Source organism: Ambystoma mexicanum, chromosome 14, assembly GCF_040938575.1.
Source record: "Ambystoma mexicanum isolate Mex_15411 chromosome 14, UKY_AmexF1_1, whole genome shotgun sequence".
Lineage (NCBI taxonomy): Eukaryota > Metazoa > Chordata > Amphibia > Caudata > Ambystomatidae > Ambystoma > Ambystoma mexicanum.
Window position 1 is genome coordinate 104,093,013 of NC_090940.1, and position 23,856 is coordinate 104,116,868.

The 23,856-nt window shown below is 48.7% G+C and overlaps 1 protein-coding gene across 5 annotated transcripts in view; it reads left to right on the forward strand.

The window, feature by feature from the left end:
- Nucleotides 1–23,856, forward strand: part of DCAF4 (DDB1 and CUL4 associated factor 4) — a 497,489-nt gene that overhangs the window by 187,301 nt on the left and 286,332 nt on the right. For 4 of the 5 annotated variants that reach the window (XM_069638614.1, XM_069638619.1, XM_069638617.1 and 1 more), the window contains exon 6: nt 11,219–11,330. In XM_069638614.1, the coding sequence (XP_069494715.1) occupies nt 11,219–11,330 (112 nt within the window). The remainder of the gene's footprint in view (nt 1–11,218; nt 11,331–23,856) is intronic. The other variant, XM_069638618.1, reaches the window with a different exon arrangement.

Below are 23,856 nucleotides of genomic sequence, written 5' to 3' on the forward strand. Positions count from 1 at the left end.
TGAAGAAGAACACTTCCTCTTTCCTTCAGATGAACTTTGAGGTATTGTCCAGTAGAGGGGAGCCATTCATCTGGATCGAGAAGATCGACCCTTTTTTCCTTAATTGATTTACAGTCTAAGGGAAGGAAATTGATCTTGACACAACAGTGAGCTACTTGGTTTTGACACACCTCCTGACAGAATTCTTTATTTGAGACAGTGAAACTCCTCTTAGAAATAGGGATAGGTAGGATTTTTCCTTTCCTTTTATTTTGATGTAATACAAGTCTGTAGCCAAAAGAATGCATCCATGTGTATGTCCCCTAACTTCTGACCCTTTACAGAACATTGGACCTTTTACTTGCAACATTACATCAGTGTGGTCCTCCTTACTAAAACTCACCCATCGGGGGATGCAGGTTTCCACTGCAAAGGGATACCTAAGGGCGCTTCCCATTAAGTGCTCTCCTGAACAGGGCTCCTTTTTCAAAATCCCTATTGTGATTCAGATCCTGAAGGGTCTGATGAACATCGGGTCTCCGGCCCCATTTATACTACCGGTCTGGGATTTGAACTTGGTGTTGAAGTTCCTGATGGTAGCTCCTTTTGAACCTCATTCCACCCAAGGAGTGGCTACTTCTTCGGCTCTTCAAAGAGGGGTGCCTGTACAAGACATATGCAATGTTGCAACTTGGTCTTCCTTGCACACGTTTAGCAAGCATTACTGTATTGTATTTTATTGTATTTGGTTATTTATATAGCGCTCTTTCCCCACTTGTTTGGCCTCAATTCGTTTTTCTGGTTGGAATGCCCTTGGTGAACGTAATCAATGTGGTGGAAAATTCTAAGGAGTTTAGGTTAGGAGATGTGTGTGTTGCCGGTGTAGGACTTGGGTGGCTGGCAAGGCTCGACTAAGCAGCCCGCAGAGAGGTCAGGTTACCATTGAGGCCTGGGTTTCACAGTGTAGTAGGTTTCACCTTATAAAAGACAAAGATGGAGGCTACACATGCATTTGAGAGTCCTGTATAGTGGGAGAGAGGCCTAGGTTTCACAATGCGGTAGGTTTCACCATATACTAAACAAAGATGGAGGCTACCCCTAGATTTGAGAATCCTGTATAGTGGGAGAGGCGCCTCGGTTTCACAATGCAGTAGGTTTTGCCATATACTGAACAAAGATAGAGGCTACACCTAGATTTGAGAATCCTGTATAGTGGGATAGAGGCCTAGGTTTCGCCTTATAATGAACAGAGATGGAGGCAATTGAACAATGGTCTGGGGTACGATGCAGTCTAGTAATCACAATGCTATCACAGTGTGCTGCAGGCTAATATTCACAGTACGATAACAGTGTGGAGGTTTCTAGATGTGAATCAAGTCAATATGAACAATTCTCTGGGGTACTACGCAGTCCAGTAATCACAATACTACCACAGTGTGCTGCAGGCTAACATTCCGGGTATGATCAGACTATGGTACTTTCTAGATATGATTCGAGTCAATATGAAGAATTCTTTGGGGTGCGACGCAGAGTAGCAGTTACAATATTATCACAGTCTGGTGCAGGCTAATATCCGCAGCACTGTTACAGTGTGGAGTTCTCTACATATGAGTCGGGTCAATATGAACAATTCTCTAGGGTGCGACATAGACTTGTAATCACAATACTACCACAATGTAGGTTAGTTTGCTAAGTGGTAGGGATTCCAGGTTAGAGTGATTGCTCTATCTTTCACCCGGACAACTCCTACCTTGAGTGTAGATGCTGGTTGACGACTGACCACTGGCTTCCCCTGCTGACACTATCAGGAGCCGTCTCAATTGGAGCCACCCTTTGCCTCGGGGCCCTTAGCCGCCGGGGCTGCCGGGTAGAGGGCTGCCCAGGCCAGGTCCAGGATAAGCAGGGGAGGGCCAATAAGGGCCAGGGGGAGAGGGTGCGGCAGGCGGGACAATCAAGGGGGAAGCTGCAACGCGGCTATGGAGCCTGCGAGGGTCCCGCTAGTAAATGCAGTGCCATGATGGTACAAAGGGGAACAGGGGGGGGGGGGGGCACAAGCACACGCTCACCTGCATGTCAAGCTCGAAAATGGCACAGGGAGCAGGTGTGCTGAGTGTTAGACCATCGCCAGCACACACAGAGGTATTTGGCCAATAAGGGCCAGGCAGAGGGTGCGGGAGGCGGGACAATGAAGGGCGAAGATGCGACGCGCCTATGGAGCCCGCCATGGTCCCGCTCGGAAATGCAGCGCCATGATGGTACAAAGAGGGGTCAGGGGGACCACAAGCACATGCTCACCTGCATGCCAAGCTAGAAAATCTGCCTGGGTTCTATGTCTGGTCAGGAGGCTAAATTTGGCAAGCCTGTGCGTCACACCATAAAACAACAATGATTTCTCAATGCCCACCACCTTCATCAGACTGCTTTGGGATATCAAAGATGAGGAATCTGTGGGAGGACACAATCCATTAAAATGATTTCCTCATGGTAATGTTCTTTCTACTAAATGTTCCTCCCACAGATTCCTCATAGCCCTTCCAGTCTACCCCTCTAATTGGTATTTCCATTGTTCTATCTTCCTCTCTTTCAACGTCTGGTTAACAATATTCGAGACGGCTGAGCATAGGAGGGGAAAAAACATGATCTGAGGCAACGGCTACTTATTCAAGTGTCAACTTCACGGACGAGAGCAGAACCAAAGCCGTCGAGGGCCACAAGTTGATGACACATGGTGCCCTACAATATGAAAAAGGTTTCTGAAGCTGCAAGCAGATTTACAAATATATCAAAGATGAGGAATCCGTGGGAGGAACATCCAGTAGAAAGAACATTACCCAGGGTAAGTAATTTTGTTCTTTTGAGTGCATGCCACAGTTAGACCCAAAAAAGCAAAGTCTGCCATCTTGCAGGCACTCCCATTTATGAGGCTGAACTATAATAGCTCCTGGATCATGAGGAGCTACTCCTAGTCAGAGGAAAACCCTGACTCCCATGAGCTACTTCCAGCTCCTGCTCCATGAATTCCAATTTCAACCACTGTATGTACTTGCCTGTACAACATTGATACTGAAATTATATGACAAGGGAAGGACTTCTTAAGCTTTCATGGTAAAACCTTATAATTATCAGGTATATGGTTTTTAATTGCCTAACTGTTTTTCTATCCCCCACTATACTTTAAACACCAATGCATGTGCGTTGCGTTGGTGTTTGAAACTGTGTGTAATTGTAAAGCAGTGTATAGCCCACTTTAGGGTTACCAATTTTGTGTGTCTGTATTGTGACAAGACCAGTACACAGAGGTGAATGGGAGAGGGGAGGTCCATGGAAAAAGCCAGAGCTAATCCCAACTCTGACAGCTGAATCTGTTGAGAATACCCCAATCCCTGCCCTCCCATGCCATTGTGTACCTTTGCAAAACATTGTCTCCAGCCTTGCCTCACAACCACCATGCTCGTCGGAGTTTCTCTGCCTTTTCTCGAATCTCCCAACATGTGAACAGGCAGAGTGATAGAGATCATCCAGCACCCCACAAGAGCCACAGCAACTCATCAGAAATTTTCACCCTTTTATCAGAGGGCAACTCTCCCACAAGCAGGATAAACCGGCAGAGAGTGACACAAACTGTGAGGTATCCGGTAAGGGAGAAAGCCAGGAGTCCACAAGAGAGACAAGGTCTTCTCCCAGGCAGCATCGAACAACAGCCCCAGTGAAAGCAAGCTTGCTAGACCATCAGAGACTTGCACGAGGGGCCCAAACACCCACTGCCCATCCCCCCGTAGGAGAGTAGAAGTGGCAGGAGAAATGTAGTATAGGCGATGGGAGGGGAATAGTATAGGCGATGGAAGAGAGTAGTATAGGCGATGGAAGCGAGTGGTGGAGGCTGGAAGAGAGTAGCGGAGGCGGAAGGAGAGATAGCGGAGGCGGGAGGAGAGATAGCGGAGGCGGGAGGAGAGATAGCGGAGGCGGGAGGAGAGATAGCGGAGGCGGGAGGAGAGATAGCGGAGGCGGGAGGAGGGGTAGCGGAGGCGGGAGGAGAGGTAGCGGAGGCGGGAGGAGAGGAGCGGAGGCGGGAGGAGAGGAGTAGTAGTGCTGGGAGGCGAGTAGCAAAGGCGGGAGGAGAGTAGTAGTAGTGCTGGGAGGAGATTAGTAGTAGTGCTGGGAGGAGAGTAGTAGTAGTGAAAGGAGGAGAGTAGTAGTAGTGACAGGAGGAGAGTAGTAGTGGAGAGTAGTGGTATGATGATGAATAGTAGTAGTTGGAGGAGGAGGAAGAAAAATGTGGAGTAGTAATAGTAGTGTAGGAGAAGCAGAAGTAGGAGGAGGAGGAGAGTTAATATCAAAGGGTGGAGACCGAAGGAGTCCGTCATTGAAGGAATAGAAGTTTGGTGGGATTCAAGGGAGAGGAAGCACATAGAGTAGAAGGATACGGTGAATGTTGACGTGTGTGAATCCAGTTGAAACCTACAGAGCAATTGCAAGGCACGACCCAAATGTCAATTAGAATACTAATCTTCGAGGGGATTGGGTCCTCCGACGTATTCCATATCTATGACATGTAATCACCACAGATGTGCTGTTTCGGACGGAAAATCTTCGGCTCCTGCGTCGATGACGTCAATACGCCGCCCTCGAGGACCACCTCAGACGGCCGACGTCACTGGATGTTATAAGTAGGACGCACGCCGCCGGTAACTTCAGTTCCATTTTTTTCTGCGAACGTGTTCGCTTCGGAGATCTCGGTGCGCCTCGACTCTTTGGAGTTTCTGTTCTTCCACCCCGCGTCCGGGCTTTAAGAAGTTCGGGGACTGTGGGTCCAAGATGTCGGTGACGGACTTGCACGACGCTGGCCTCTGGTGCCTCGGGGAGGCCATGACACGGATGACTGTGTCGACTGCCAGTCGCTCACGTCCAAAGCCTTGCGGGAGCGGAAGAAGTTGTTGTCGGTAGGTAAGGTGTCCAAGCCACGGAAGTCGAGCTCTGCGGGGCTTTCGACGGACGATTCGAGGGGTGACTCTCTGCATCGTCGTCGGAAGTCCAGTGGGTCTCGGTCCCGGAGTCGGTCCCGCCACTCCTCTGCCTCTTTGATGCACTCCCAGAAGTGCCGTCATCGGTCGCCTTGCTCGTCCTCATCCTAGGACTCCGCCCGTCAGCGGGTTGCTTATCCCACCAAGCATGCGACGCCGGAGGAATGGGCTTCCTTCAGGAAGAAAATGTTAGCGATTCTCGAATCGTAGGGCACTGGTCCGTCCGCGCCTCCGAGTGGGGTCGGTCGTGATCGGTCGAGAGACGCTGCTCGCACGCCTTCGGGCTCGGGTGGTCGGCATGATTCGCGGGAGAGGTCCCGCTCTGACAAGGGGAATCGTTCTCGTCATGCCCGGTCCAGGTCCCGGTCCTCGACGCGCTCAAGACCATGTGCACCTGTGGTGTCTTCGAGGAAGGCGTCGACGCCGGTGGCGCCGAGGTCATCGACGGACTCTTTTGAGGCCCCGCCTCTGAAGAAGTCCTCGACGCCCATGCTGTCGAGGGACATGCTCGGGGCTCTGGCCTCGAGGCCTGTGTCGACGCCATCTGTGCTGTCGGAGCCGCGGTCGACGCCGATTCACACCGACACCATTCGAGGCTGTTTCAACAGGGGTACCCCGGGGCTCGGTGGAACCCCCTAGAAAGGCTCTGGCAAAGGTCAAGCATGGCTTTGTTCCACATTCTGTGCCTTCTTACCACCATCTTGAATTTATTTCAGAGGTGGATGAGGGTTCTGATGATGGCATGGTTCCTGATACGGTGCCAGACGAGATTCTCTCGGGCCATAGCCAGATAGAGGACCTGCGGCAGTCCCTGCATGATGCCAGTGGGCTGGACACCTCTCCGGAGGTGGAGTTTTGTAGGCCTGAGCCTGGCACTCATGCCGACTCCTCGTACCGGTGCCTTATGTCTAGGGTCACCGAGTACTTGGGATGGTCTGCTCCCCCAGGGGATTTTCTTCAGGATGACCTTACGGATATCCTCGACCAAGGTCCACCAACTGACCCGGTACTGCCGTTCCATATGGCTCTACAGAGGAGGGTGGCGGCAGCTTGGACTGCTCCAGAGAGTCTCCCGGCAGTGGGCAAGTCTTTGCCGCGAAAATACTGCCCAGCCAGTAGCGACCCCTGCTACTTGACCAAGCACCCCACTCCGGAGAGTTTGGTGGTGCAGGCTCCTACGGCCCCAGCAAAGCAGGCGTCATACCATATCATCCCTCCTGATAGGGACGACAAGCATTTTGACAACTGGGCGAAGAAAGTGTTTTCGTCAGGGGGTATGTCGCTTTAGGCGGCCAACTCCGTATGTGCCTTGTCACGTTTCACGCATACTCTGTGGAACTGTTTCCTTAGCGGCTGAACATATTCCCGAAGGGGACGAACGGGATGGTTTCCTTGCCGTAGTTCAGGATGGCAAGGATGCCATGTGTGAGGCCGTTCAGTCGGGTTTGGACATGGCAGATTGCGTCAGCCGGTCCATGGCGGTGAGCACCGTGATAGGCAGGTTTGCGTGGTTGCGGAGGTCGGGGTTTGCTCCTGATGTGCAGGCCCGGCTCCTCAACATGCCCTTTGACGGGGAACATCTTTTTGGCAGCAAGGCTGACGAGAGCCTTGAGAGGTTGCAGACCTCCAAAGCTGCAGCGAAGTCGTTGGGCGCTGCAGTTCGCCAACCTGCGCCTTTTCGTCCTGGGGGACAGCAATGGAGGGGAGGTTCCTTTCGTTATTACTCATCCTTTGGTAAAGCGAGAGGAGCTGCCAGTCAAAGGGGCCACCGTAGGAGTGCCAGAGGTGGAAAACAAGGTACTCGAGGTGCCAAGGCCGCTCGGGCTGTTGCCACTTTGCCCTCAGGCACCGCCACAGCCGCTTCAGCTCAGTCATGAGGCCATGTCCCATGGTTCGCCGGTTGGGGGGAAGGGTGGCGTAGCATCTTGCAGAGTGGTGCGCCATTACTTCAGATGTGTGGGTTCTGGAGATCATAACCGACGGCTACTGTCTTCCTTTCCGGCAAAGGCCTCAAGACAATCCACCGGGGAATCTCTCTTTGAAGAGTCCGGATACGCTCCTTGCGCAGGAAATTCAATCCCTGCTGGAGAAAGGCGCCATAGAACTGGTGCCTGTAGCGGAGAGGAAAAAGGGATGGTATTCCCCTTATTTTTGGATTTCTAAGAAAGACGGGGGTTTGAGACCCATCATGAACTTGCGCGGGTTGAACAAACTCCTCAGGAAGGACAAGTTCAAGATGGTTACTCTCTCTCAAGTCCTCCAGGCCCTTCAACTTCAGGACTGGTTGGTGTCTCTCGACCTCAAGGACGCTTATTTTCATGTACCGATACATCCAAAGCACAAGAAGTACCTGAGGTTGGCGGTTGCCGACTTGCACTTTCAGTTTCCGGTCCTGCCGTTCGGATTGACCTCTGCCCCGAGGGTCTTCACCAAGCTCATGGTAGTGGTGGCAGCGCACCTCAGGAAAGGGGGGATTCACGTCTACCCCTACCTGGACGATTGTTGATCAGGGCGCGCTCTCCCGAGCAAGTCCTGGATCATCTGTCAGTCACCTGCCACTCCCTCCACAAGCTGGGCTTCTCCCTCAACTTAAAGAAGTCCCATTTGACGCCAACTCAGAGGCTCCAGTACATTGGAGCTGTGCTCGACACGTCCCTGGGGCAGTGTTTTTCTCCCCAGGTGAGGGCTCATCACATTCAGCAGATGGTGCACAAGTTTCAGCTTGCCCAGAGTCTCTCAGCGTTCGAGTTCTTGAGATTGCTCGGCCTCATGGCATCCTGCATTCTTCTGGTGCCAGAGGCCAGGTTGCGGATGAGATTTTTGCAATGGGCACTCAAGCTCCAGTGGTCTCAGTCCTCCGGCAAGTTGTCGGACTCTGTTCAGGTGCCGTCCTCGGTCACCCAGGACCTTCTGTGGCGGGCCGTCGAAGACAATCTGATGGAGGGGGCTCCATTTTGGCTACCCTGGCCGGAGGTGACGATCGTGACGGACGCATCCCTCACGGGATGGGGAGCTCATGCCAACGAGTTGACAGTCAGCGGTCGTTGGTCTCCGTCGGAGTCCAGACTCCTATCAGTCTGTTGGAGCTGAGGGCCGTCAGGCTAGCCCTGAAGGCTTTTCTGCCGACTGTGTGAGGGAAGAATGTCCTGATCTCGACGGACAACACGGTGGCCATGCACTACCTCAACAAAAAAGGGTTGGCATGGTCACTTCTCTGTGCAGGGAGGCAATGCAGCTCTGGTTCTGGGCAATCCAGCAGGAAGTTTCGATCTCGGCAGTTCATCTGGCCGGAGACGAAAACATGACTGTGGATGCTCTTCGCAGGCAGAGCTCAATCTCTCACGAGTGGGAGTTGGCTCAGGAGATTCTCCTGGAGATCTTCGCCCTTTGGGGGACCCCTCAAGTGGATCTCTTCGCCTCCAGTGTCAGCCGGAAGTGCAAGAGGTTCTGCTCGCTGGAATTTCCTCCAAAAGGAGCCTTAGGAGACGCGTTCGTGGTGGAGTGGTCATTCCCACTGCTTTATGCGTTTCCTCCAGTCCCCGTCATCCCGCAAGTACTGCGGAGGTTCGGTTCCCGGATGATCCTCATTGCTCCGGCGTGGGCCCGGAGGACGTGGTACCCGGACCTTCTCGACTTGTCCATCAGCCCTCCACGACGTCTTCCCTACCGAGATGATCTGCTCTCACGGGAGGGGGGTCAGGTTCTCCATCCAGAGGTCAGATCCATCAACCTTCACGCTTGGTTTCTGAAAGGTTGAGGTATAAGAATTGGGACCTCCCTGAAGACGTGATGGAGGTGTTGCTCTCGGCCAGCGGCCCGCAACAAAGTCCCTGTACCGTTGCCGTTGGCGTAAGTTTTGCGACTGGTGCAGGGTTAAAAATGTGGATCTTATTGCATGTGACATTCCCATGGTTCTGTTTATTTTGCTTTCTTTGGCCCACAGGGGCTTGCAAGTGGGTACCGTTAAAGGTTACCTGGCGGCGCTGTCCATATTTGAGCGCTCGTCTGAAGAGTGTTCCTATTTTAAAATTCCTTTAATTTCTCAGTTTCTGAAAGGGCTCCCAAATGTGTTCCCTCCGTCACCTTTCCAGGAGCCCGGTTGGGATTTGAACCTTGTTCTCAAGTTTCTGATGGGTGCTCCGTTTGAGCCTTTGCATTCATGCCCTTTGAGACTGTGAGTGAGTTACAGGCACTTTCAGTTAAGCCACCCTTCACTGTGTTTCATAAGGACAGGATTGTCCTTAGAGTTCGTCCTTCCTTTCTTCCGAAGGTGGTGTCGGAATTTCATTTATGCCAGAAGGTTGTTCTTCCAGCGTTTTATCCTCCTCCACATCCTGGTAAGGAAGAGGAGAGGCTCCATAGGCTTGATCCTATGAGAGCGTTAAGCTTTTATATTTCACGCATGTCCCGGGTTAGAGTGGACGATCAACTCTTCATGGTTACGCTGGAAAGCGTTTGGGACAAGCTGTGACGAAACAGACTTTGTCTCGCTGGATTGTTTTGGCTATCTCTGAGTGTTAGCGCTTGCTGGGTAAGGACCCACCGGTCGGCTTGCGGGCCCATTCTACCAGGGGTATGGCTGCATCTACTGCCCTACAGAGGGGTGTTCCTATTCATAACATCTGTGATGCAGCCTCCTGGGCTTTGGTACATACTTTTGTACGTCACTACTCCCTCGATTCCATCCGTGGGCAGGATCTGGCCTTTGGCAAGGCGGTCCTTTACTCCGCAATTTGATTGGTCATTCTAAATTTCTGTTTTCTAAATTCTTTTCCCACCTCCTTGCATTGGTACTGCTTTGGGAGTCTGTTATAGATATGAAATGCGTCAGAGGACCCAATCCCCTCGAAGAACAAGTTACTCTCTTACCTGGTAACATTCTTTCGATGGGATGGTCCGACGACATATTCCATATCGCTCCCTCCCTGCCTTCCCCACTACAGAATTTCTTATGCGATTGCAGCTTACGTTTCCGCAAGGCTTTGTGCGTCAGACTGGCAGAAGACTGGTGCCACATGTTCTGGGAAAAAACTACAACTGACCGTCCTACTTATAATATCCAGTGACGTTGGCCGTCGGAGGAGGTCCTCGAGGGCAGCGTATCGACATCATCGACGCAGGACTCAGACGCCGAAGATTTTCCAAAGCAGCACACCTGTGGTGATTACATGTCATAGATATGGAATACGTCGTCGGACCATCCCATCGAAAGAACATTACCAGGTAAGAGAGTAACTTGTTCTTTGGTTAGATTATGGAGAAGTTATTAAATTGTAGGGAGTCTAGACAGCAGATATTTTTGCTCAACATCTGTAGTCCAAATCGGATTGAGACAGTAGGAGTCCACATTCAGTAGAACTAGCTGGGGTTATGGATGCCTTGGTTTGGGAGGATGGTTATGGGAAGACTAGAGGGAGAATGAGACAGCCCTAGGCACCACAAATATAAAATCAAAACCCTTGAGACTGAGATTGATTCTTGTGTCGACTGTGTCAGTATGTTTTGATGAGGGGGTGACCCTAAAATCCTCTGAGGCACCTCTGCAGCACCCACTCCTCATAGCAGATTTCCCTCACATGGCTTACATGAGAGCAACCACTCCACCTGAGCAAGGCCTACTGTTTAATAGCCTGGCTGCCATTGAAAAAGACCACTACAACGCCCAGACTTCCCCACTGGATCAGGGTGAAAACCCAGGCCTAATCCACAAATGGCAACCGGACATTTAGGAGGGAGACCAGCATAGGGAACTCAAACCAAGTCCCCAAAACTCAAGAGCACATCAGGAGATGCGTCCCCAACCCAAGCCACTCCAGATTTGTCCACAGAATAAGGACAGGAGACGCCATCTCCCATAATGCCCCTGCTGGGTTAAAGGAAAACCTGGACTGGAATAAGAAACCACAGTCACTGCCACATGCGGGGGTGTGGGTGACTGGGCAAACCTGCAGAGATTGTCTTTAAACCTCAAGGAATACAGCACAGAACCCACATCCCCGGTCCATAATAGGGGAGAATGTACACCCCTCCTCTTCTTAATAGCATAGAAAAAGAATACATTACAACTTCCCTCTATCCAAACAAGCGAGTAATAATAGAAATGACATGAGAAAATCAGGAAACGGTCAAAGTCCACAGGAGGAGGAGGAGATTATGCTGTGAACACACCTTGTGTGTACAACATTTGTAATTTGCCATTGTTACCTTTACGTTTTCAGCAGGCAGGAACAATTGGAAAGGGCAGGAAGATCCTGGCTGGGGCAATCAAAGGCCAAGTGCCAGCCCTCATGGAAGAAGAAACCACAAAAACCACTGGACCAATGACCGGAGGTAATGACTTGGATTGAAAGAAACTTAAAAACAGAGTAGGTGTAATATGTTTATCTTCCTGATGTAACCGGTCCTAATTTTATTTATTTAGTTATTTATTATTGTTCCATTTATAGCAGCTTACAAAGCCCAAAGGGCATCTAGGCGTTAGTTACATACAGAGGTTATGGTGCAGGGGAAAAAACAGTGCAATAATTAATTGAAGAGGTGTGTTTTAAGTTTCTTTCTAAACAGCGGGTAGGATGGTTCAGTCCGCAAGAGAGGGGGAGGTTGTTCCAGAGGCTGGATGCGCAGACTGGGAAACTGGAGCCTCCTGCCCCTTTAGTGTTAAATGTTGGTATAGTCAGGCAATGTTTGTAGGCAGATAGCTAGGACCTCATGGGGGTTTGTCTTTTAAGCTTCTGGGTGGGTTATGTCGGTGCAAGGTTGGATGAGCAGCGGTGGGTGATGGAGAGAGTCTTGAATCTGATTCTCTCTCTAATCGGGAGCCAGTGAACTGATCTCCTGGCTCCGGAGATATGGAGGTGTTTACCCAGGCCCATAGCTGCCTGAAGGACATTGAGCCTCATTCCAAGTCGGCTGGTCTGGTAAAAAAGTGCCGGTATTCATGGATAATGGCACTTGACCAGACCGGCCGATTACAGGTTTGCCGGTGGGGCATCTGAGTTACCTCCAGCTTAAAGCTGGAATGGAAGTAAGGCAGGCGCTCCATTGGCAAAAAAGCTGTCATTACCGGCACCGGTATTGCTGGTGCCGGTAATGACAGCAAATCCACCCCATGAAGTCCTATGGGGCTCCGTGAATGGGGATTAACACATTCTCTCCGGGGTGTTGGAAACAATAACAACATTTGCCGATATCCTGGCGTCTCTACCGCCAGGATACTGGCAGTGTTGGAATGAGGCCCATTGTTCTATGTAGCTTGTAGCTTTTTTTTTCTTTTTCTGAGATGCCACAGAGTAGTGAGTTACAACTTAGAGCTGATTAGCGCTCGGGCGACAGTAAGGTGAGTTTCCGAACGGTTACCTAGCGTAGATGAGCTTTGTGGCGTGGCTGAGAATGAGATGATGTGGTTGGCCTTCCGAAACATGTTATGGGTGGCATCCAGGTAGACACCCAGAGTTTTCACTGCTGAGGAAACCAGGATTTTATGGCCATCATTGATGAATGATTTGAATGAGTCGTCTAATTTGGCGAGGTCGGCTAGAGAGCCGATGAGCAGTAGCTTTATTTTTTTGGCCTTCAAGCAAAGGCCGTGCAGGGCCATCCTTGATTAAATGATTTCGTAAGTAGTGTTTACCTTGGTAGTGGTCACCAGACAAAGGGATGAGAATTTGAGTGTCATTGGCATAGCTGGTGTATGATATGCCGGGGGGTGTTGAGAAGGTTGAATAAGGGCTTTGTGTAGATGTCTCTATTTTGCCACCAGGTTTAATCAAACATAGCTCTCCATCATGTGATCTTCTTTAATGTAAACACTCAATAGCTCGGCCTGTGTGCTGAACCTTCAAACCCTTATGATATGATATGGCATTTGTAACGCGCCTATACACAAGTGTTTCAAGTGTTTCAACCCTTCACCAGAGACAAAACAAACTTTTTTAAAAATAAAAAAGTTAATATTATTAGAACATCTCTCTTATTTGTAACTTTTTTCTATAATATAATAACAATCTCCCTCCAAAAAGAACATTGGTACTGTTAACAAATACTCATTATCATTTCCAAAAGAGCAAGTACGATAGATAGGCTGTCAAGTTAAAAACAATGAAATAACTTTGAGGCAGCAATGATACCCGTACATCCTTTCACTACAGTGTTAACTGCAGGGCAGCTTTTTTTTTGCCATTGTGTGGCACTTTAGCGCGACCTATAAACTGAAAATATTGCATTGGCGTGTGCAGTTAGGAGGGAGTTGGGACTGTTAAAATGGCTTTCCAAAATCAGCCCTGGTGGGAACATTTTGGGAGGTTTCTACTGATATGTCCTCCTGTCCTCCTGTAGCTGCAACTCAATTATGATTATATGGTGTGTGTCGTAGCCAATAAATCTGTCAAGGCATGGGTGCTTTTTAAGCACCCCATTATGTCCTGGTTGGGTTCTCTTCCCCCAGAAGTGTGTTGGCTGGTGGTGCAGCTGTACCTTTGTTTTGGGTTATACCATTCTGCAGCTTTGTTTACCATGTTACTAGCGAAATGTCCAAATATGCCAAATATGTTGGCTGATCAGTGCCAACGCATATCAGCAGCCTTGCAACCCATCCATTTTGTTTAGCAGCCTTACTTTTTTAGGTCATGAGGTTTAGGCCATGAGGAATGTCCAAAATGGGCAGTCTGCCTATGTAGGCTTACCAAGCCCATACCGTTTTCTCTATTGTGAAATCCATTCTGACTGTGTTGGGGACAGGTTAGACTGGATTAGGGTCTTCCAGACCTCGTAATCCACATCTTTATGGGTGTGCCTGATTGATTGGAGGTTTGGCTGGCCAGCCTAGATTTGGCTGGCCATCAACTCCTGAATTCAACATGCCTGTGGATTGGTGGGTAGGGCTGTCCCTGTCCCTGTTTGAATGTTTATGCACTGGGGAGTCCCTGTAACAATTGCTGATCCACTGTGCACTTACATGGAAGAACTACTGGCTAGATGGGCTGCCCCGCAGGATCCTGTGTCCTGCTACCCTGGCATGGCCATGTTCTTTTGTAGATGATGCATTGTCTCTGCATGCTGAAATAATCCATTGGGAACAGTGCATTGAAGTTCACTGCAGTGTAGCAATTAGCCCAGTCTCTTCTCCATGGGCAAAGCATGCTAAAGTGGCAGCAGGAAATCCTTGTATTAGGGTAAAGAGGGCAGGCTTTCAGGTATCTGCTTAGAGTGCTAGGTGTCTGTTCTAAAGTGACTGTGTGTAGCATTAGCAGAGGAAAATGCAAATAAACATGCATCGATACATGCTGCACACATTAGCGTAGATTCACAGAAATGGGGCCTGTGCTACAGCATTGCACTTTAGGGCTCTCTGGCGAGGGGCTCGGATACTTCTGGGCACGAGGAAGGGTCAGTAGGGCACTTTGGTCTGGATATGACCTAGTGCAAACCATGGCTTGGTCTAAACAGGCAGATTTCTCTTTATGGGTATGGATACCCATACTAAAAGGCCTAGTTGGAATCTACTTAGATGCAGTGAACATAGTTGTACTTGTGTTTCAGATAGAATTTCCATTTGGGCAGATTCTAGGGCCACTTTGTAGGTCCCCTCAACCTTTTGCCTTTTCCCTCCTTTTATGTTTTGATCAATGGCCTACTATTGGTGATCAAAGGGCCCTCTACTGAAGCCCCCTGCCATTGCACCTCTTTTTCACTCATTTTGAGTTAATGGTCTTGGGTCTGCCATTACGCTCCCTGTTTCACTACAAATTTGGTGCTTCCGAAGCACCCCATGCTAGAGTGATTATATCACCTGCATTGGTTTTGATTAGTTGGCTGGTGGCAGCTGAAATTTAGTGCTTCACCAAGTATGCAAGCAATTATACTGCATTGGTAGCCCAATGTACCTTTTTGGTCATCATTGGGGTACCAGTGTATTTTAAGTCCTGCTCAGCCCTTTTCCTCCAGGGGCTTTTTTTGTTGTAGGGACCCACCAGAATTGGTGTCTGCACTTTGAGTTCAATGACAGCTTAATATTGTTTTGTAGTGGTTCCGTTCAGTATATGTCCCTGGGCTGCTCCTGTAAAATTCTGTGGGGGTGGTCTGGGCTGAGTGGCTGTCCTAAAGGCTAGTTACAGTGATTGGGCAACATTTACCCCTTTGCCCCTAGCCCCCTCTTGTGATTATTTTGGAAAAAGCAGGTTTACATATCTGCTGGAGGATTTCCCCTGTTTCTTCCATTTGCACCCCTCATTTGGCCATACTTTCTTTGGCAGATCTAATTTTTGGGTTTCACGCTGTTGGCCGCCAACCCTGGGCTTCCTGTCGACTCCAGGATATGCTAGCAGTGATCTATGCAAACCTTAACTCCCAATAGTCAAATATTTTTTTTTTATTGAGTTTTATTGTCATTTTTAGTGCCCATCAAACACATAGTAAACAGATAGAATTTCCATTTGGGCAGATTCTAGGGCCACTTTGTAGGTCCCCTCAACCTTTTGCCTTTTCCCTCCTTTTATGTTTTGATCAATGGCCTACTATTGGTGATCAAAGGGCCCTCTACTGAAGCCCCCTGCCATTGCACCTCTTTTTCACTCATTTTGAGTTAATGGTCTTGGGTCTGCCATTACGCTCCCTGTTTCACTACAAATTTGGTGCTTCCGAAGCACCCCATGCTAGAGTGATTATATCACCTGCATTGGTTTTGATTAGTTGGCTGGTGGCAGCTGAAATTTAGTGCTTCACCAAGTATGCAAGCAATTATACTGCATTGGTAGCCCAATGTACCTTTTTGGTCATCATTGGGGTACCAGTGTATTTTAAGTCCTGCTCAGCCCTTTTCCTCCAGGGGCTTTTTTTGTTGTAGGGACCCACCAGAATTGGTGTCTGCACTTTGAGTTCAATGACAGCTTAATATTGTTTTGTAGTGGTTCCGTTCAGTATATGTCCCTGGGCTGCTCCTGTAAAATTCTGTGGGGGTGGTCTGGGCTGAGTGGCTGTCCTAAAGGCTAGTTACAGTGATTGGGCAACATTACCCCTTTGCCCCTAGCCCCCTCTTGTGATTATTTTGGAAAAAGCAGGTTTACATATCTGCTGGAGGATTTCCCCTGTTTCTTCCATTTGCACCCCTCATTTGGCCATACTTTCTTTGGCAGATCTAATTTTTGGGTTTCACGCTGTTGGCCGCCAACCCTGGGCTTCCTGTCGACTCCAGGATATGCTAGCAGTGATCTATGCAAACCTTAACTCCCAATAGTCAAATATTTTTTTTTTATTGAGTTTTATTGTCATTTTTAGTGCCCATCAAACACATAGTAAAATTACAACCATGCTATCAGTGAAATGTGCAGAATGGTCATCCCCAAACCTCCCCCTCACCCTCACGCCTACCCGTTCAAGTTCAGTGTGGGCTTGTTTCTAGCTTCAAACCCTTGTGCACAATGGTGTCTCTCTCGAGGTTTAGTGTCCATATTTCTAAAAAATGGTAGCCATGCTCCCTCAATACTTATTTGCGTCTCATCTATCAAGTGTGTCAGATACTCCATGTTGTATATGGCCCGGGCTTTCAGGACCCACTCCTTCTCCGTGGGGGCTGTGTCTCTCCTCCAACCCTGTGCTATGCAGCTTCTGGTGCTACCAACAAGGCGCATATCATGTGTTCCTCTCCCTCTCCTCCCTCCTCTACCCCAAACAGCAGCAGAAAGGGGATAGCCTCCTCTGTATTCCATCTAGGCCCTCGAGCCATTTCAGCACTGAAAGCCAGTACTGCTGGACTTTGGGACATTCCCACCACATGTGATAGTAGGTGCTTTGCGGCTGCTTGCATTTCCAACATTGTGAGTCAGCACATGGCTACATCTGTTCTAGGGCTTTAGGGACATAGTGCCAGCAGTGAATTAGTTTGATTGTTATGTTATGTTACTTATCATTTATATAGCGCTCTATATATCATTGGTATGACCTTAAAGCGTGGTAGGTTGAACACCCTCAGGAACTGTAGTTCTGGTCAGTAGAGAGAGATAGTGTCGTAGGGTGCATGGGTGCACCAGATGTGTGCAGCTGATGTAATTGCCGGGTGGTAGCTGCATCCTAGCATTAGGTGTGGTGCTGGAAATATCAGATGGATGTGTGCTGTCTGGTTGGCGGACACCTAGACTGGGCTTCTGCTGCGTTAGGCCTCAAGGACACATATGTGAGCAACTAGGCAGGAATGTGCTCGGCTAGCTGTGTTATATGAGGGTGATGAGGTGTTCATGGGGTCGTATTCGTATGTGAAAAGCTAGGACAAATTCATCAGGCGTATAGCTGTGTTCTAGTTGAATGATGGTGTATAGTAGAGAGTAAGTGTAGTGATGTGTTATGATGGTTATCTTTAAAGCTCCCAAGATCAGGCACGTGAACAGGATGGCAGGGAACATAGCGACAAACGGACACACAGAGACAGGGGACTGGGTTTACAGCGACAGGGGGGAGGGATACGGATATACGCAATGATACTCGTGTGGGTCATGTTAACATTTACGTTTGTATTTCTATCCAGATGCGATTCAGGCTAATGTTCACAGCTCCACCCAAGTGTGGGACATGCCAACATTTGCATTTCCATCTACAAGCGACTCAGGCTAACGTTCACAATCCTGTCCAGGTCTGGCGCAAGCTAATGTTCACAGTTCTGAGTACTCCATTGATTCCATCCATTTCATCCACTCAATCCTTTTCTTCCATTCCATCCACTCCACCCATTCCATCGATTCCATCCATTCCATCAACCCACTCCATCCATTCCATTCCATTAGTTTCTTGCACTCCATCCATTCTATCCACTCCATCCACTCCATCGACTCCATTTGTTTCATCGATTCCATCTGCCCCATTCATTCTGGCCACTCTGTCCATTCCATCCACTTCATCCACTCTATCTATTCCATCCACTCTATCCATTGTATCTATTGCGTCCATTCCATCTATCCCATCCTTTCCATCCATCCACTTCATCCATTCCATCCACTTGATCCACTCCATCTCTTTTGTCCACTCCATTCCATCCATTCCAACCATTCTGTACACCCCATCCTCTCCATCCATTCCATCCACTCTATCCATCTCATCCATTCCATCCACTCTATCCATCTCATCCATTCCATCCACTCCACACGGTTTATCCATTCCATCTACTCCATCCACTTCATTTATTGCATCCATTCCGTCCACCCCATCCATTCCATCACCTCCACCCATTCCCTCTAATCCGCCCACCTCATCCACTACACCTATTCCATCCATTCTATTCATTTAATTAATTCCATCTATTTTATCCGTTTCATCGGAGGAATTGCAATTATCGCCAAATCTAATCTCTCTATGAGGATCACACCCACACCCTCCCTCAAATCCTGCGAGCTTCTCTCTATCAAATTACCGACTGCAAACTCCCAAACACTAAATATCCACCTTATCTATAGACCCCCTGGGCCCGTCAGCACCTTCACCGAAGACATCACCACTGTTATCTCTGAGAAGCTAAAAGAATCCTCCCAAACACTAGTACTAGGAGATTTCAATCTAGGGCTCAACGATATCAACGACCATCATGCTACTGCCACAGGCAATACTCTTGTCAGTGCTAGGCTTCACGCAGTTCGTGAATACTTCCACACATATCAAGGGAAGAACACTAGACTGGATTGCCAGTCACAACTGCTACCCCTCTATAACAGCCATCACCCCCCAAATATGGTCTGACCATTACCTTATCTCTTTCACCCTCAACACCAAAAGACCCACAGTCTTAACACCCACGCCAGCCACACCCACCTTAACGAGAAACAAGAAAAACATTACAGCCGACAATATTCTGCCCCACATCCTACCCAAACTAAATTCCCTACCTGACCACTCTGACCCAGGCATCCTAGTGGATGCATTCAACGCAGCCATGTGCTCTGCTCTTGACAGTATTGCTCCATTTAAACTTCGGATCAGTAAACCCAAAAAGCATTTGAACTCATGGTTTACACCCCACCTAAAAAACCTAAGACTACAGAAGAGAAAATGCGAAACAGCTTGGAACCGACATCCGACCGCTGAAAATAAAACTAACCTAATTAACATCTCCTCGCAATACAAAAGAGACATCATCCTGGCCAAACAAGAAACCTATAATAATAGGATCTCCCAATCCAACTCCAGCATGAAGGAGCTATTCTCCATCCTAAAGGAATTGGAAACTCCTATCACAGTACAGGATGACTCCATCAAAGACAAAACTTGGTGCACAGACATACAACTGGCACTAACCAACAAAGTATCCAACCTCCAAACAAAAATTGCCCTAAAGAAAGCCTCTCTGCCAACTCAACCTCTGATAGTCAAAATTCCCTCATCCAACAACCCAGAATCCACCCAATTCCGTTTCTCCAAGGTCTCAGTAATTGAGGTAGAGAAGACCATTTTGACCCTCAAACCTTCTAATTGCAAAGGCGACCAATGCCCCGCACAACTGATCAAGGATGCGGCTAGGGATTTAGCCCCCTTTATCACAAAACTTATCAATGCCTCCTTTACTACGGGCACCATCCCCCGCAATCTAAAGGAATCTTGGGTACTCCCCCTCCTAAAAAAGCAAACATTGGACCCCAACATTCCTACTAACTACAGGCCCATCACCACGATTCCCTTCCTACTAAAAATATTAGACAAGGTAGCATACACCCAAATCCAGAACTTCCTTGAGATGAACCATCTCCTCGGCACCCGCCAATCCGGTTTCCGTCCGCAACACGGCACAGAGACTGCCCTTATCGACCTAAAAGCCCAAATAGATTCACTCAGAGACGAGGGAAAACTAGCTCTCCTCCTCCTTCTAGACCTCTCAGCCGCCTTTGATCTGGTGGACCATAAAGTCCTATGTAATCACTTGGACTCGGCTGCCCACTTCTCAGAGGAGGCTATAGTCTGGATTCAATCATTTCTTAGTGACAGGACCATGAGGGTGTTCTCCCCCGCAGCGGCAGCAGACCCTATCCCAATCACTTGCGGAGTGCCCCAGGGATCCTGCGTCTCGCCGACACTCTATAACATCTTCACCAAGCCACTCTTTGACGATCTTGATAATCTGGGTATCACCTACACTAACTATGCAGATGATACTCAGATTCTCTTACCACTTACTGGGGATTACGTCGAAGATCTGGCTCTGGTGAATAGAGTCTACAGCATCGTTCAGGCATGGATGGCCAACCATGGCCTATGCTTGAACGATGACAAAACAGAGCTCATCATCCTGGGCACGGCAGCCCGTATCTCCAAACTTAACCAAAACTACTCCGCCTTCATCATCGATGGCAACACTATCAAGGTCGCCAGAGAAGTAAAAACCCTAGGTTTTTACCTTGATGCGACACTATCTTTCACCAAACAGGTGAACTCACTGTCATCATCCACTGCCTATACATGCAAGTTAATACGAGCTGGGAAACCATTCCTTTCAGAGGACAGCTGTCTTATTCTAGCTAGAGCCCTCATTTTATCGAAACTAGATTATTGCAACGCCCTCTACATAGGGACTACCAAACAAATCATCCACAGAATCCAAGTGCTCCAAAACAATGCACTTAGAGCGGCCCTAAGTATCCCCAGAAGTGCACACATTTCAGAAATAAGACGAAAACACAAATGGCTTTCCACCCAAGAAAAAATCAACCTTAAATCTGCGTCCCTTATCCACAAATGCCTAAACAACAAAGCTCCCCGATACCTCTCAGAACGCTTCAACAGGAAAAATCCAACGAGACTCACAAGGACAGCCAGCCCCAACTGCCTCCTAGTGCCCAGATTCAAACTAGCCACCATTGGAGGTTCCAGCTTCCCAGTTAAGGCAGCACAGTTATGGAATTCCCTACCCCTTGCACTCAGATCTGACCAAACCTTCAATAACTTTAGAAAGAACACCATAAAATGGCTTATTGAGAATGCGACATAGCGTATGTCACTTTATACGTAACGTCTTCTTATAATGTTTGTACTAACCTGCTCTTACTGTTTGATCGCCATAGATTTGACTGTTTAGCTACGCCTTATCTGCACTTGCACTTGCCCTACCCTGCAGATTCGAAATGTCCACTATGCCTGTAACCTGTAACGTTAACTAATCTGTAACCTGTAAACGTTAACTAAGCTGTAAACCTCCTTGTTCTCTTGCGCCCTGCTACCCTAGGGTCTGGTGCGCACAATAAATAAATAAACAAACAAACAAACAAACAAACATCCATTTGCCCTGCATCCTGTACTGTTGGGACACCATAGACATCTTGACTCCCCTGCATTTTGTGGACCATAGTTGATCTGTGATTTCTCTGCCCAGATCTTTCGCCCATTTGGCCCTCGACCGGCAGGAGTACACCCATATTGTTGCGCCCAATCTCCCCATACAGCCTAGCGATATGCCCTTGGGTATTGGTTCAAATGTCATGCGTTCATGCCTCAAATTGTTTCCCCACTTCTGCTCGGTCAACATCCCTTTAAGCTGTAGGCAGCGAAATATTGAAAGTTTGCCTACCTGGAGACATTCCTCCAGGCGCTCCACCAGCAGGAACTCGCCTTGGACCCACATCTGCCCAGCCCATTTCAAGACTGCCTCGTACCAGAGTTGGAACTGACCTGGGTCGTCGATCGGATCTCTCGGAGGAGGGGGGGGGGGCAGATGCAACTTAGTGGCAACTGCAACGACGTGAGCCACTGCGTGGCATTGCTCTCCCTCCATAGTGACCAGAATACTCTGCGGGACCCACAACCATTCACCCAGTGTTACTGGCTCTAGGACTGTGTCCATGTGGACCCACTGTTTTTGTGTTCCGGGGTCCAGGGGGTCCACTATTATTCGCAACTGCGCTGCCATGTGAAGTTCACCCCCCTAATCAGTGGGAGGAGTAGGGTATTGTACGCCACCCTTGGTCTCGCCCCACCCACAGGAAGCGCAAGAGGGTCCTATGCACTGTTTCAAAGAAGGAGGCCGGGGCAGTTGTCGGCAGAATCTGAAAAAGGAACAAAAACTTTGAGAAGATCGTCATTTTGATGCAATTTAAGCACGCCATCCAAGAGAGGTTTAGCCTTCCCCACCTTTGCAGGTCTAGCCGCATTCTATCCCAGAGGGGGAGATAGTGCTTTGCAAAGAGATCCCGATCGTCTCTTGTAATATCTACCCCTAGGTATCTAAACCCTTCCTGCTGTATATGAAATCCGAGGCTTTGAACATAGTCTTCTTCTTCTTGACCCCCTCCCCCAGCATGAACGCTACTGACTTGTCTAGATTAATTTTAAAGCTAGACAGCTCACCATATTCTTGCAAGGAACGCAGGAGACGTGGGACCAATGTGCTAGGATTGGTGATATAGAGTAAGGCATTGTCAGCAAAGTGGCTCATTTTGTAACTAGCCTCTCCAATTTGCACACCCTTAATGCTATCGTCCCTCCGTACCTCCAGTGCCCATGGTTCCATAACTAGGGTGTATTACGGGGGTGGGAGAGGGCAGCCCTGCCTGGTGCCCCTTTGTGTCGAAGGCTTCAGGGCCTTCGCCATTCCACCATTAACCACTACTCTAGCCCTTGGTGACGAGTATAGTGCCGCAATACAACCCAGCCATGTGGGTCCCATATCCACTTTCTCTAGAACCCCTGTCATGAAAGACCAACTGACCCGGTCGAAAGTCCCCCAATAGTCAAATTTAATCAAAATCTAATACCAGTTGATTATTCAAAAGTTCTTGAACCATCATGTTGTGATTGCACATAGTTGAAATTGACACACCATGCCTCTAGGCTTTTTCAACAATTAGATGTTGGGTGTAAATACGCATAGCCAGCCTAATGTTAGGTTTAAATACACATAACCAACCGACATGTATTTCAACCTCTAAAAGGTCCTCATCAGGGCTGTTAACATTTCGCAAAATATAGTTATTTTACAGAAACAGTACATTGTTAAGCATAACTTGTATTCAGATCACCAGTTAGGTGATGGCCCAAAGCAGAAAACCCGCTCAGTGAACACTGAAGTAACCTAAGGCGCCTGCCTCTCACCCCTTCTCTTCAACCTTTACATGACCCCCTGCCCAGGATCACCCACTCGCACAACCTCACTTGCTATAGCTATGCAGATGACAAACAAATAACCTTAAGAATTCCTAAATCGATCTCTGACCCTCACCCTGAACTGACAGCATGTCTCACTGACATTGACCGCTGGATGACGACTAACCATTTTCTTCTGAACCCAGGAAAAACAGAGATCGTGTTATGCGGCAAAACCTCTCTATTCTCGTCCCACTGGCCACCCTCACTCGCCCCTACCAACACCCCGTCCACTCCCCATGTCAAAAACCTTGGCTGCACAATGGACTCGGACCTAACTCTGTCTCACCACATCAACAATGCATCCAAATCCTGTCATTTCCACCTAAGGCTTCTGAAACACATTTTTCCTTACCTTACCTACCCCGATATACTGGCTGCTGTTATGTATGTATGTACTGAGTGCACCGGTTTACCAACTAAACAAACTCCAAATAGTTAAAAACGTAGCTGCCAGACTGCTTCTCGCACTGGGACGAAGGGACCACATCTCACCTGCTCTCTGCACCTCACAATGGCTCCCAATTGGACCCAGGGCCACCTTCAAAATCCTGTGTATTACTCACAGAGTGGTGCACAAAGCAGTCCCCAAATACCTACAAGAAAAGATTACGCCTTACCACCCAACTCGCACCCTAAGGTCAAGCACAGCCCTCCTCCTAGTGGTCTCTGCCTCCAACTCGGCCAGGATCGGAGGGTCCGCCTACTCAACCCTGGCACCAACTTTGCAGAACTCACTGCCTCCATGCATTAG